A 14,856-nucleotide genomic window follows, 5' to 3' on the forward strand; every position below is an offset into this window, starting at 1 on the left:
TAGTTAGCGCCTGTGGCTTTTTGCTGGAGATGTCAGGGGTGGAGAGAGGAGGGGTCCCGCGTGGATCACACAGGAAGCCGGGCTGGGTGGGTCCCTGCCGTTCATGCGTGCGTCCATGCAGTGTGCACGGAATTAGCACCTGCTGTATGCCAGGCCTTGTGCGTGGTCTCCACCCCTGAGCTGGAGCGAAGGGGCGGCCCCGCCCGTTGGGCCGGTCCCGGTGGGAACCCCGATGTCTCTTAAAAATTCCAGCCCAGATTCCCGCCCCTCCCCGGCCCGCAGGGGCCCGGCCGGCCCTCCGCCCTCCCCAACGGGGCGGTCTCCGGGTGGGCGGAGTGGGCCGGGCGGCTACTTAAGGTCAGGGCGAGCCTGGCGCCCCGGCTGCCCGCCTGCCTGCCTCCCGGGTTGCCTTCTGCCGCCGTCGCTGCCATGGCCGCGCGTCGCTGCGCGCTGCTGGGCGCGCTGGTCCTGGCGCTGGGCGCGCTGCCGCACCCGGCCCGCGCGGCCATCCCGGCGCGGGGCGCGACCCAGTCGGGGGCGCCGCAGGGACGGGCGACCCAGGCGCGGGTGAGTGCCCGGGGCCCGGGAGTAACTCTTTATTGTAAGTTCTTGCAGATACAGCGCTAGGAAAAGGGGAGTAATTCAGGTCTAGAATGGAAAAACTGTTTTGTTGCTTTGTAAGTATCTCTTGCTGCCTCCGGGGCTCCGCTGGAGGGGTGGGGGCCTCAGCCTGGCTGTTTCCCTCCCAGCAGGCTAACTTCACCTTGGCCGGATGTCTTCCCTCTGCGCTGCCTTCTGACTTGCTACCCATCTCTGCCGCCGGATTTCTCCTTCCCTCCGCCTCATTTCTCTCCTTGCCTCTTGTGATTTCTCCTTTCATTTCAGAGTCTTCTTTCTCATCTGATTTCTCACCGCATCCCCCTCTTTCCTGGACCGTCTCACCTTCGCCTGGTTCCCTCCATCGCTGTCACCTCTTCTCCCGTCTCTGACACCGCCTCTGCCTTCTAGGGTTTCTCCTCCCTCCAGCTGTTCTTTCATGTTCTCCTCTCTGCTGCCTGAGTTCTCCCATCTGGTTTTTTTCACTTCTTCCACCAGATCTGGCCCGAGGTGACCTGCGCCTGCTGATTTCCCTCCTCTGATTCCCAGCTAACCACCCCGCTCTGCTCCGTTTCCAGCCCCCGTGCATGGTCTGACCGCCTGTCCCCCGTTCTCCACCACCTCATCTCCAACAGGCTCCCGCAGACCCCGGCTGCGTCCTTTCGCCTTTTCCAAGAAATGGAATTTGGGGGTGGGGTGGGGCTTTAGGGGCAGGAGGGAGGAGGCAGACAGCGCAGGAGGCTGCTTGGGCTCAGCCACCTAAGTCCTTCTTGGAGGTGTGATGGGGGCGTGAATGGGGCGTGGGGAAAAAGAGCAAAAACAGACAGGCCCCTGTGGCCTTGGGCCAGGCCCCTCCCCTCTTGGGGCCTCAGTCTCCCGATCTGCAGGGTGGAGTTCGCTAATGAACTCTATGAGGACCCTTCTATTTCTCTCGGCCACCGAGGATGCTGGAAGGGTTTAAGTTGAGCCCCTGGCCACCCCCAGATTTACCGTTGCCATCTGAGGGGTCTCCCCGTGGTCCCAAAGCTCTTGGAGTCTGGGCCAGCTCCTGCTCTGTCATTTCCTAGCTGGTGGTCCCTGGCCTCACCTCCGTGTGCCTCAGCTGTTGCATCCAGTTGGCACTAAGACAGGGAGGCAGAGCCTTCTGTGCCCCCATCACCAGGGAGACGAGAGGGCGCGGGAGATGCTGGCCAGGGCAGGGCTTGGAGCCTAAACTCGGCCCTTGGTGCTCACGCGTCGCGGGCGGGGTCCAGGGTGCGGTGGGGGCGTCAGGCTCAAGTGAGGTGCTCTCGGTGCTGAAAGCCAGCCTCCCTCGTCCCCAGGGTCCATCCCCGCCGCGGCCCCTGCCCCGCTCAGGCTCTGCCCTGTCTCTTGCAGCCGGGAAGCATGGTGGTGGAGCACCCCGAGTTCCTCAAGGCGGGGAAGGAGCCCGGCCTGCAGATCTGGCGTGTGGAGAAGTTCGACCTGGTTCCCGTGCCTCCCAACCTTTACGGAGACTTCTTCACAGGCGATGCCTATGTCATCCTGAAGACGGTGCAGCTGAGGAATGGGAACCTGCAGTATGATCTCCACTACTGGCTGGGTGAGACGGCCCCCAGCCCCGCCCCTGCCCCTTTGCGGGAGCGCAGACCTCTGAGACCTGGGCCCCCAGAAGCGCCCAAGGGAATTTAGCGACTGCTGAGCATCGAGTCTGTGCCAGGCCCTTGGTTACGTGTTCCCACGACTGTTGAGCCAGCCTCCCCAAGTTCAGACCCCAGCTCTGCCCTTTGGCAAGACATTCAGTGTCTCTGTAAATTGGATGTGCTGATTGCACCAGTATCACATCCCAGCTTTGCACCAGCTTTGCACAGTTCCTCGTAGGACTGTTGTGAGGGTTAAACAAGCCACGATCTATGGACTCAGAACGGGGGGTGACTTAGAAACCCAGGACCCACCCTTTCCAGCCAGATTCTAGTTTGCCCTTCCGAGTCGGGAGCCTGAAGTCCTGCCGCGGTTCTTCCGTGTGACCCTGTGAGCCCTGGCCCCTCCCTGTGGCTTGATTTGCTGGTGCTCTCTGGCCTGACCTCGGGTGAGCGAGTGCTGGGAGGACTCTCAGAGACCTTGGAGTCAGCTCCCACCACCCCCATTATGCAGATGGATTCACTGAGGCTCCCAAGAGGCAGGGCCTTTCCCAGCTTCTCCAGCCAGGCTAGGGCACTACAGGGGGCTCCAGACCCCTCCGCTGTGGGCGACTGGGGCCGCTGGCCGGGAGCCGGCTCATGCCGCTCTGACGTCCCGCAGGCAATGAATGCAGCCAGGACGAGAGCGGGGCGGCCGCCATCTTCACCGTGCAGTTGGACGACCACCTGAACGGCCGGGCCGTGCAGCACCGGGAGGTCCAGGGCTTCGAGTCGGCCACCTTCCTCGGCTACTTCAAGTCTGGCCTCAAGTACAAGGTGGGTGCCGGGCGGCGGGGACAGAGGCATCAGTGGCCGGGCTCGCTCACACCCACCCGCCTTTCAGGCTTCTGCGGGTGTGCAGGCAGACAGGCCGGAGCTCAGCCCTTGGAGGTGGCTAACCCTGGCTTTGAGTTTCGGGCCCTTGCTAGCTGTGTGACCTTGGACAAATCACACGCCCTCTCTGAGCCTCTGGTTTATTATTAAATTGAGAGAAGAAAATTTCTATCACCCCACAAGGTGGTTTTCCTCACCCCAGCAGTAATAGGTGGGCCTTAGGTGCCGTATGCCCTTTGCATGGAGTTTGCCCTTTGTAAACCTAGCATGCCCAGGGCTTGGGCCTACAGCTTTTAGTTCTGAGGCCCTGCCAACAGAGGGTCCTAGTTTCGATATTTGAAAGGGGACCCTTGATCCCATTCTCTTTCTGTCTTTTGAACTCTGAAGACGCTGAGCTCCAGCCCCGAGTCCGGTGGGGCTGAGCACAGCCACGCTGGGGGCCCCAAGAGGCTGTTCCCAATGTGCTCTGTGACTTCTGGCAAGCCACTTGGCCTCCCTGAGCCTCCCTGTCCTCTTCGGTTTCATGAGAACCACTTGTACCTGCCCTTCAGGCCTGGGGAGAGGATTTGGTGAAGGCATAGCTGGAAGATGCCTTGGCATCTTGGAAGGGCTCCTGGAACGCTGGTATTGCATAGCTGGGGTTCTCTTTGGTCAGGATAGGGAAGGGATCACAAGCTTTGGCCTTAACACCAGAAGGCAGACCTCTTATTTTAAGGGAGGGAGGAGAAACTGAGGCACAGAGTAAGTCAGTCTCCGAGCCAGGACCGGAGCCCAGATTTCCTGACGCCCAGCTTTTCCCCAGTACACCAATCTGCCTCTTGTGAGCAGGGGTTCAGGGCAGGTACTAAGCCTCATCTACGCTGCTGATATGCTGTGCGACCTTCGAGGAGTCATTGTCCACCTCTGGGCCTCCAGGTCCTCTGGAGCGGGGTGTCAGCAGGGTGGTGATGCTGTCTGCCCAGCTGACACCCCAGGGCTTCCCAGGTGGCGAGAGTGGTAAGGAACCCACCTGCCCATGCAGGAGATATGAGAGACATGGGTTCCATCCCTGGGCGGGGAAGATGCCCTGGAGGAAGGCGAGGCAACCCACTCCAGTATTCTTCTCTGGAGAGTCCCATGGACAGAGGAGCTTGGTGGGCTGCAGTCTATAGGGTCGCAAAGAGTCAGACATGACAGAAGTGACTTAGCACGATGCTGTCTGCCCAGCTGACACACCAGGGATTAGATGATGGAAAAGCTGTAGAGATAGCAGAGAGCAGGGTGTGTCCTGGGAACTGGGCCTCAGCCCTGGGCTGGGCAAAGGTGGGTTGGATTCCCCGGAACCTCCCAGCGCCCCCTGTCAGCCAGTTCAGCGCTCCCTAGAGCGCCTTCTACAGACCTGTCCAGCTCTGCGTTCCTTCTGGAGTCTCCTCTGGGGCCCTGGTGCCGGCAGGAGAGAAGTTTGGAACCCAGGCTTGGACGGGGAGAAAGATCAGGACTTTTTGCAGCTCCTAGAGTAGAAAGTGGAAGGAACCCTTAATCAGGAGCTAGAGAGATCGGCCCTGAGGCCACCCTTCTCCCCGCGTGCCTCCTGCTCTCACGCGCTCCGTTTGTCCTTCACTCCAGCAAGTACTTATCAGGCCCCTGGAGCTGCAGTGCCTGCTTCCTGCTGCCTCTGTACGGACAGCAGCTACCTAACTTGTGGGCAGACTAAGCGGCTTACAGGGCTGGTAAGCGATTGAGCTGGGATTTAAACCCAGATATGAAGGGCCTGGTTCAGAGAAACATTTGAAGCCTCTCTGGTCTCTTATCTTGGCTCAGATGGAGCCTAGGAATTTGCACGTTTAGCAAGTCTCCTCCCCACTCTGGTGATTTTCCCAAGATATTCATGGACCGTACTCTGAGGATTGCTCTAGGGGAGCGGTTCCCAACCCCTCCTGCCTTTGACTTCACTGCTCAAAGGCCCTGGCCTTCGGTGGGAACGTGAGGTGCACAGCCAGTCCCATTTTCCGCCTTCCGCAAGTCCTCTGGTCGCCCCCGCCCTCGGCAGGCCCAGCCCAAGGTTCTTGGCCTGGTGCCCTCATCAATTATGGATCTCCGAGGAGCAGAGCTTGTTATGCAAGACTTGTTTCTGTGAAAGCCTGCTCCTCACAGCCGGTTCTGTGCTCGGGGTGTGAGCAGGGGCAGCGGGGGGACGGGGCTTTCCCAGCACCCATCTGATCTTGGTCTGTGGCCCTCAGATCCTCAAAGCGCACTGTTTTTGATCCTTGCTCCTCCTCCTTTCCTTCTTCCTCCTCTTGACTTTTGGATAGAGCCCCAGAGACCCCAAGGAACTGGGTTATTTGAAACCCTTTGTTCCAGCGGAGTCTGGGCTGGGCTGAGTCCTGGAATCCCGTGGCCCCAAGGATCACAGTGGGAAACCCACAGAATCCCTCGGATCCTTCCTGTCCTCCCTCCTGTTTTCAGATAAGGAACCCTGAAATTAGAGGGTGGAGGGGATCAGCGCCAATCAGTAGGTCTTTCTTTGTTTTATAAAGAGCTTAACATAAAAAGGTAGCTCTTTATAGCTTTTACCTTTCTTCAGACTATAATAATAATACAAGCTTATTGTAACATGTTGAACATAGAAATAAGGCTTTTAGTGAGTAAAAGTTGCCCATGATTCTACTCTTGGAGATACACACCAAATGGTATGTAATTTTCCTCTCTCTATATGAACATATAGATGTGTATATTTATATATAGGTATAGAATTTATCCTGGCTTCCCAGGTGGCACTAGCGATAAAGAACCTGGCTGCCAATTCAGAAGACGTAAGAGACCTGGGTTCGATCCCTGGGTCAGTAAGATCCCCTGAAGGAAGGCATGGCAACCCACTCCAGTGTTCTTGCCTGGAGGATCCCACGGACAGAGGAGCCTGGTGGGCTTCAGTCCATGGGGTCGCACAGAGTCGGACATGACCGAGCGCCTGGCACGGCACTTGATACATATGGGCTTCCCTGGTGGCGCAGTGGTGAAGAAACCACCTGCCACGCAGGAGACATGGGTTCGATCCCTGGGTCAGAAAGATCCCCTGGAGAAGGAAATGGCAACCCACTCTGGTATTCTTGCCTAGAAAACCCATGGACAGAGGAGCCTAGCGGGCTACAGCCCCTGGGGTCACAAGAGTCAGATGCAAAATTGGCAAATAAAACAATGATACATCTATATATTTTATATATATATATATATATATATATATATATACATACATATATATATGTGTGTGTGTATGTATCTTCACTTTAATTTGGAAAATAGCTTTTAAAAAATATTCTATTAAATTTTGTTCAAATAATTTGATGCCAGTCTCTGTCCACTAATGATTAGACCATAGAAAGCAGCAATCACTCTTAAATATTAAAGTGAAAATAATAAAAAATAGTAAAACTTTACAAAAAAAACCTTGCCCCTTATGCTTGGAGATTCACTAATGTCTCCTGAGAGCTTGCTTTTATTTTTGTATTAACTGATCTTTCCAAGCCTAATTTCCTAGATCAGTAAGTTTAGAAGGAGTTAATTAATCAGGAAATGCCTGTCCACACTCATTAGAAATCTGTATCTTTTAATTTATAAATTCATATATGAGGAATTTATTGGAGCTGAGATGTATGACATTGAATAACCCTTTTCCTTTTTTAAAAGAAAAGTTTCTATTTTTTTGACAAAAAATAGAAAACATGCTTGAACAAGTAAAACATTTTAGAGATGTATTTAAAAATGTTAAGGGTCTTTCTCTTCCTTCATTTCCCCATTTCCTCCTCTCTAAGGAATCCATGGGAGTGGTCGGTGTGTCTGTTCAGCGCCTTTTGGAAAACCTTTTCAGACCCACTGTCCTTTACCTCCACATAGATGAGGTCCCGGGGTGACCACTGCCCACAGACACTCAGGATGTCCTGGGCTGGTGGACCTGGACAAGGCTGGTCCCGGGAAGGGCAAACTTGGGGGTAAAACTTCCACCAATTAGCTGGGACCCTGGGCGTGGGGCTGGACCTCTTTGCATCTCAGTTTTTTTGCCTGAAAAGTGGGGTGATGAGATTTGCAACCTCAGGAGCTTGTGGGGACCACATTGCGTGTCCCTGACAGAGGAGCCTGGCGTGGACTTCGTAGGAGGCAGCCTCCGCGGTCACTTCCAGATGAGCATGGGGCACTGAATCGTCTTCCCCAGCTGCTCTTCCTTGCATGCTTCGCAGTTGGAAGTCCTCTGAAGCCAGGTGGAAAAACAGGCTCTGAGAAGACCAAGGCGGTCCTGCTGAGCCCTACCAAGGGGATGCTGTTAAAAGGCTTCCCGCTGGTACCAAGAAAGGACACCAGAGGGCGCTCCCACTCACAACAGGGAAAACGCTTCTACTTGATGACCTTGCTCAGAACAGCGGTTTGTTCCTGCCTCCCATCCTGGATGACCCTGGTGACCTGGGCTCTAAGAAAACCTGCCGTTGGGGGAAAATGTGGGCCTTACAGATTCGTTTACACCCGGGTTTGAAACCTACCTCCACCATTTACTAGCTTTGAGATCTCAGGCAAGTCTCTGCTTCCGGCATCTCTTCTCCGCGTCTGTAAGGTGGTGATAATGACGCCTCCCTCGCAGATGACCCCTGCAGAATGCCCAGCACAGGGGCTGATCATGTCGCAGCCAGTTCTGAGCTCCTCGCTGTGTAGATGTAACAGGAACCCAGTCACACTCTGTCTGTCCCTTGCCCTCATGGACTCAGCACAGCAAGTCAGACCTGGCTTTGCTCTGCAAGATGAGGCGTCAGCCAGGGCCCTGGGAGGGGGTGGGCACGGTTCCGGCCTCAGTGGCCCATGACGTGAGCAGCTTTGGAAACGGAGACGTGGTTACGCTCCGTAGCTTTGCCACATGCTTACTGGGTGCCCTTGAGTAAGCCAGTCCACGTCGCTGGTCCTCAGGGTCACTGCAGTGCAGTTCCGTCGCTCAGTCGCGTCTGACTCTTTGCCACGCCTCCTTCAGTGAACATGGGGAAAATGGGAGCTTGTGGGCACCTTATCCGCTCTGACTTGACCTCCCTGGGGCTGGGGGCCAGTGAGCATCCAGGGCTGGGCCTGCTCATGAGGACACCCAGCCCGCGTGACTTCCTCCTGTCCCGAGGGTAGTTTTTTTTTTCCTGGCCGTGCTGGGTCTTTGTTGCTGGGCAGATTTTTCTCTAGCTGTGGCTCGCAAGAAATACTCTACCCGTGGCGCATGGGCGTCTCCTTCCGGGGGCCCCTCCTGTCGCAGAGCACGGGCTCTAGAGCACGTGGGCTTCAGTGTTTGCCGCGTGTGGGTTCAGCAGTTCCCGGGCCCCAGAGCACAGGCTCGGTCGTTGTGGCCCACGGGCTTAGCTGCTCCGAGCATGTGGGATCTTCCCAGACCAGGGATCAAACCCGTGCCTCCTGCATTGGCAGGCGGATTCTCCAGCACCGAGTCACCAGAGAAGCCCCCACGGGCAGTTCTGACCGCTGCTGGGAAGCCCTCCTGGACTCCCCGGGCCTTGATGGTGTCTGTGTAGGGCGGCGCAGCAGGGGCTTAGATCGCCGCTGCAGGAGAGGCAGGCCTGAGGCTCGGAGAGGGCCAGAGACTCTGGCCAGAGTCGCCCAGCACTCTGGTGCCAGGGCCGGGACGTGACCCGAGGTCAGCGCCCTGTCCCTCACCCACCGCTGCCTCTGAAGGCACAGCAGGGGGGAACTTGCTGCAGCATCATGGGGCGGGGGCGGGGGCAGTCTTGACTCTTCCTAGAGAGCCTTGAAGGATGGGAAAGATTTGAATGAGCACTCCTTAAAGCGGGTTTTGCAGAACACTTGAGCCGCAGGCAGGACGTGGAAGAGAAAAGCGGTATCTTGACTCGAGGCAGGGAAGTGCTGTCTAAAGCATGCCACGCAAGTGTATTTACCGTTGGACTTCCCAGTGCCTTGTGATGCGGATGTGCGTTGTGTAAGTCAGGGGGCAAGTGAAGGGCACGCCTTCTGCTTCCCTGATCATGGAATCCTTTCCTTGCCGAACATCTTGGGGGTTAGCGTTTCTTAGAACATTCCTTGGGGAATGCAGCTTTTGAGAAGGGAATGTTTATAGCATTTTGATCCAGGAAAGTGAGACCAGGGTTCTTTGTTAGTGGAGCACGAGATTCGAAAGCGTGGCAGCAAGGTGCAGAGGTGGGGTGGCTGCTGGAAGTCCACTGGTGCGTGGGCCGGAACGCCCTCAGATCACTCCTGTCCGCTGCCAGACCCTCTCCCCGGACTAACGCTGTCACCTTGACCCGACAGAAAGGAGGCGTGGCGTCAGGATTCAAGCACGTGGTGCCCAACGAGGTGGTGGTGCAGAGACTCTTCCAGGTCAAAGGGCGGCGTGTGGTCCGAGCCACCGAGGTGCCTGTGTCCTGGGAGAGCTTCAACAACGGCGACTGCTTCATCCTGGACCTGGGCAACGTGAGTCCTGCCCTGCCCTTTCTCAGGGGCCACTGGGTGCCCCAGGCTTGGCCTGGGGAGGTGGGCTCACCCATGTGAGCAGTATGGAGACGCAGTGGGGAGTCACAGGGGCGGCAGCCCCCACGCGCTGTGTGTGTGAGTGACGCACCCGCACAGACTCAGGTAGACGTGTGCGCGTGCACAGACTCAGACTCATCACGCACGTCACGCACGTCACACACAGACCTGTGAGCAGATTCAGTGGATGGACAGCCCCCTGACGCGGTGATATGCATGTCTTATGCATCTTTTATTCATAGTCACTCACTTGCATGTATATGGCAGGCATGTTAAAAAATGATAGGCTCTTGAAATATAGCCAATATGTTATAATAACTACAAATGGCATATGGTCTTTAAAAATTGTAAATCACTGTGTTGTACACCCGAGGCTTATATAGTATTGTATAACTGTACCTCAATTACAAGAAAGCTCTATAAGCTCTTGCCTGGCAGGTGTAGACATGTCACCACGATGAGTGTCTCCACATGGAGACTTGGGTGTGTTGATCAAAGACCCACGTGTGTGCATGTCATTGTGTGGTCGGACGTGCTCACCTGTATGGGTAAGCCTGGGATGCACTAACCCAGACCCACCTTACAGACGTGTGGTGCTTTGTACACCCAAATCAATGTACACCCATCCCCGCAGGAGGACACGGCCAGACGTTCTGTCCCCAGCCTCGTGTATACATGTGGTGCAGTGTCTTGGAGAGGGAAATGGCAGCCCACCGCAGTACGCTGGCCTGGGAAATCCCATGGATGGAGGAGCCTGGTGGGCTGCAGTGCATGGGGGTCGCAGAAGAGTTGGACATGACCTAGCGACTTGACAGCAGGCAGAGACACACCCTGAGTGTAAGCTTGTTATAAAGTGTGACAGGCACACAGAAGAGCGTGTGGATTCTGCGTGTGCGGCTCTGTAACTCTGACGGATGGACACGCCCGAGTAGTTGACACCAGATCGAGAAAGAACGCCGTCAGCCCTGTGTGGCCTCTCCCCGTCCCTTCCTCCCCATGGGTAGCTCTCACCCCAGACTCTCTCCACCAACAGTCTAGACCAGTTCCACCTGTTTCTGAACTTCATGTACCTGGAATCTGTCCTTTGGATGTCTGATTTTTTTGCCGAACATTCTCTTTCTAAGGTCCATCCTTATTGTTGTTGCCTTTAGCTGTAGCTTGTTCCTTCTCCTTGTTGTATAAAACTTGCCACAGTTTATCTGTTCTACTGTTGACGGACACTTGGGAGAGTTTGGGGCTCTTCCAAGGGTTGCAACTCTGAGCCTTCTTGCACAAGCCTTTCTTTAAAAACAGGTAGGTACATAACTTTATTAATACTAATATTAATTCATGGCTATTCTTCATGAATGAAAATCCATGGTAGAGAAAGAAAGAAAGGGAAATATCAGCTCAAGAATCCTCAGGGATGATGATGAGCTGTCTTGAGAGCAACCAGTCTGAAGCAGACACTGCACCCTTGCACATGTCTTCTGGTGGACACTTGCATGCGTTACTGTTGGGTATATTCCCAGGAGAGGGTTGGCTGGGTTGTAGGATATTTGCATATGGAGCTTTAAAAAGGCACAGTCAGATGGTTTTCCAAAGTGGTTGTACCAATTTCACTCCCACCATCAGGCAAACATTTTTACGCACATTCTGTTTGCAGGGGTGCCTGTGGAAAATGCACATCCACAGCATACCCTCGCGGGCCCTAGTACACACAAGTGACACGTGTTGAGCTTGGATGTGGGGTGCGTGTGCTCCGCCAGCCCTCATCTGGGCCAGCAGAGAACAAGGTGACCTTGTCGTGTCGCTTGGCAGGGCTCCTGTGAAGGTGGACGGGGGCGCTGCCTCACGTGGGGGCTTTCTCCTACAGGACATCTACCAGTGGTGTGGCTCCAGCAGCAACCGCTTTGAGAGGCTGAAGGCCACACAGGTGTCCAAGGGCATCCGGGACAACGAGCGGAGCGGCCGGGCCCGCGTGCACGTTTCCGAGGAGGGCGCCGAGCCCGAGGCCATGCTCCAGGTACCGCGGCCGCGTCCCGGGAGCACGGGGTGTCGCTGAGCGAGGGGCCAGGAGGCTCTTTCCTTTCCTCCACCCGGCAGGCAATTGTGGGGTGACTGGGTTTTTCTCCCAAGCCGGAAGAGTCTCCCCCTGACCTCTCCCAGACTCCCCTGAGAGGCGGGGCTAGAGTCCCAGGATCCAGTGCATCCTGGCCGTGAGCCACACCCTCCTGCCGAGAGGGCCGGATCCTCTAAAGGAGCCGAGCAGGAGGGTCTTGGCTTCTTCTGAGGACAAGCCTGGTGCTAGAGCCAGGCCAGAAAGAGACAATGGAGACCCAACCCCCTCTTTCTTCTTCTCATCATTCCAATTAGTTTATAACCCATTTTGTCAATTGCATGATGGTCGTTGCCAGCCAGTGTGCTTTGAGGATATATCAATAGAGGTCAAGGTCACTGGGAAAGGAGGAGACCACAGGCTCTGCTCCGTGCCGCTGTCTCTCCTGCTTCTCTGGGGCCATTGAGCGCAGGTGTTTAGGACGAGCAGGAGGGATTGTTGTGGGGAAAGAGCCTGGACACCAAGCGTGGCTTGAGAGAGACAGTAGTAGGGCCACTGAGGCTGGAGAGAGCGCAGAACGGAGGCGTGAAATGGATTCTAATGTCACAGGCATATGGGCTCAAATTTCTACTTAGCCACCTTCTAGTGGTATAGACAAGGTACTTTTCTCTCTCTTGGTTTCCTCCCCTGTGAGGTGAGAGTGGTCATCTGTGCCTCTTGAAAGTGAAACTGAAAGTCGCTCAGTTGTGTCCGACTCTTTGCGACCCCGTGGACTTTACAGTCCATGGAATTCTCCAGGCCAGAATACTGGAGTGGGGAGCCTTTCCCTTCTCCAGGGGATCTTCCCAACCCAGGGATGGAACCCAGGTCTCCCGCATGTCAGGCGGATTCTCTACCAGCTGAGCCACCGGGGAAGGCCCTGTGCCTCTTAGCATGGCTGCAAAGGTGAAGTGAGGTCTGCTGAAGGCACGCGGTGGGCGGTGTTGGTAGCTGTCCTTGTCCTTCTCGGAAGGCTTGGTGGAAATGGTAAACGTCTGAGGGGCTGTCCTGGGGACAGTGGACCACGGGGTCCTCGTGGAGCTGCTGGAGACGGGTCGGCAGGGACAGACTCCACAGGCAGCCCTGGCTGGGCTCTGTGCCCCAGAGGCACCGTCAGGGATCCCGGACACCTCCAGAGGGGGTCCTGCCCTAAGTGGAGGTCGCCGCGGATGGTGGAGGCCCACGTGGTCCCTGCCTGCCCGGGGAGGAAGCTCTCTCTGGAGCTCAGCCTCCTCCCTGGGGGGCGGCAGGCTGCCGGGAGCTCACCGCCACGTTTTCTCCCCTCTCTCCATCTCCGCAGGTGCTGGGCCCCAAGCCGGCTCTGCCCGCAGGGACCGAGGACACAGTCAAGGAGGACGCGGCCAACCGCAAGCTGGCCAAGCTGTACAAGGTGAGCCTGGGCTAAGGCCCCTGGGTCGTGGGCTCAGGATGGGGGTGCAGGAGACCTGGGCTTCCCCAGCTCTACTGGCCGGGGGCTCTGCGCCGAGCACGTGTGGGGGCACCATGAGGGGACTCAGCTTCTTACGGCTCCAGGGGACGGCCATCTGCTGCCTCGCAGCGTTTCTGCCCCAGGAACCAGCGTGTGAGCGACCGCAGACACATCCGTGTCACCTTCACTGACGGGGTCCATGAAGTGGGGAGGGCGGAGGGCCGTAGAGTCAACGTTGCAGGATTTCTGGGGGGTCTAAGGAGAAAAGGGTTTCAGGGAAGTCCAGGAAAGTACTACAGAAGTGTGTGTGTATGCGTGTGTTATGGGGAGTGACTTTATTTATAATTTCTTCTCATGGTTTTTAAAAACTGAATTCAGGCTGGTCTTGAGTCAAGGATGTCTGACCTCTGAGCCTGTGATGCCCATGTTATGCCCTAAGCTTATTAGTGGTAAAATAACAGCAGAATGAGGTGCAGATTCGTATCACCCCCGCAGGAAAACCACATTGCTGATATTTATTCTGATGTTGAAGTAATAATACATATTCGTTGTAAATACTAGGGTCGAGCAATACTCAAGAACGTGAAAAAATAAAAGTCAGTCTAATTTTACTAGTTTAAGATAACCAGTACTATTTAAAAGTGGGTTTTAATTACAAAAGTAACAGTACTTAATTTAACAAAGTCAGCCTCCTGTCCTCCCCGCTCCATGGGTTGCCATGGTTACATGGTTACCCTTTCGGTGTAGGAAACCCCAGATACAGCTTTCCGGGTCTCCTTACGTGTTTCTCCGTCTCTATTTGATAGTAACAGATGCAAGTTATTCGCACTTTTCTGTGGCCTTCTTTTTTCCACCTGACCCTTTATAATGGCTGTGGAGTATTTTATTTTATGAGTGTGGAAATCTCTGCAGATCCCTAATTGATGGGTGTGAGGATGTCTCCACCTTTTCCGATCGCCAGCAGTCTCTCTTTGTGCTTGTGAGCTAAGCTTAGCATTAGGGGAGGTTTCCAGATGTGGAGCATCTGGGTCACAGGCTGCATGATGAGTCAGTGATTGAAAATACTGGTTCTTGCACAGGGAACTATAGTCAATAACTTGTAGTAACCGATAGTGGAGAATGATCTCAAAAATTATATGTGTGTGTATGTATAGCTGAATCACCTTGTTGAGTATCTGGAACACTGTACGTTAACTAGTCAACGAAACTTCAGTAAAATATATATATTAAGAAAAAAAGAAACTGTTAACAAAATAGTCAAGTATATTTGACTCCTCAAGATGAAAATTTTTTGGTATATAGCAATTTCCATAAATGAAATCAGTGGCCAATAAAAGAAAGCGCTGCTGCTTGGGGGTTCCCCGGTTGCCGAGCGGCTTGGACTCTGGACTCTCACTGCCGAGGCCCTGGCTCAGTCCCTGGATAGGGAACCGAGTCTGCCTGCAGCCGCGTGGCAGGACCAGAAAGAAACAGAATCACGAGAATACCGGTTCTGGGCTTAGACTGTCTGCACTACCCCAGGGCGGAAGGTCCTGCCATGAGAGGTAACTGACAGAAACACAGGATCTGACCTAGACTGTCTGGCTTCGAATCCCGGATCTGGGGCTGTGTAGCGGTGCAGGTGACTTCACCTCTCTGCGCCTGGGTTTCCTTGTGAATGAAACAAGGGTAGTAATGGGATTACCTGTAGGGGTTGTTGTAGGGATTAAACGAGTTCTATAACTGTAGAAGTTAATAAATTACATAAATTTTTTAGAACAGTGCCT

The 14,856-nt window shown here is 54.9% G+C and overlaps 1 protein-coding gene across 3 annotated transcripts in view; it reads left to right on the forward strand.

Moving 5' to 3' along the window:
* The window catches only part of GSN (gelsolin), a 43,563-nt gene that overhangs the window by 16,084 nt on the left and 12,623 nt on the right, over positions 1-14,856 (forward strand). The window contains exons 1-6 of one of the 3 annotated variants that reach the window (XM_065947427.1): positions 364-567; positions 1,975-2,179; positions 2,878-3,032; positions 9,366-9,527; positions 11,440-11,589; positions 12,962-13,051. In XM_065947427.1, coding sequence (XP_065803499.1) covers positions 430-567; positions 1,975-2,179; positions 2,878-3,032; positions 9,366-9,527; positions 11,440-11,589; positions 12,962-13,051 — 900 coding nt within the window. In that variant the 5' untranslated portion in view covers positions 364-429. Of the gene's footprint in view, positions 1-363; positions 568-638; positions 678-1,974; positions 2,180-2,877; positions 3,033-9,365; positions 9,528-11,439; positions 11,590-12,961; positions 13,052-14,856 lie in introns of those variants that run through there. The other 2 variants (XM_065947428.1, XM_065947429.1) reach the window with 2 other exon arrangements.

This window comes from Muntiacus reevesi, chromosome 10, assembly GCF_963930625.1.
Source record: "Muntiacus reevesi chromosome 10, mMunRee1.1, whole genome shotgun sequence".
Lineage (NCBI taxonomy): Eukaryota > Metazoa > Chordata > Mammalia > Artiodactyla > Cervidae > Muntiacus > Muntiacus reevesi.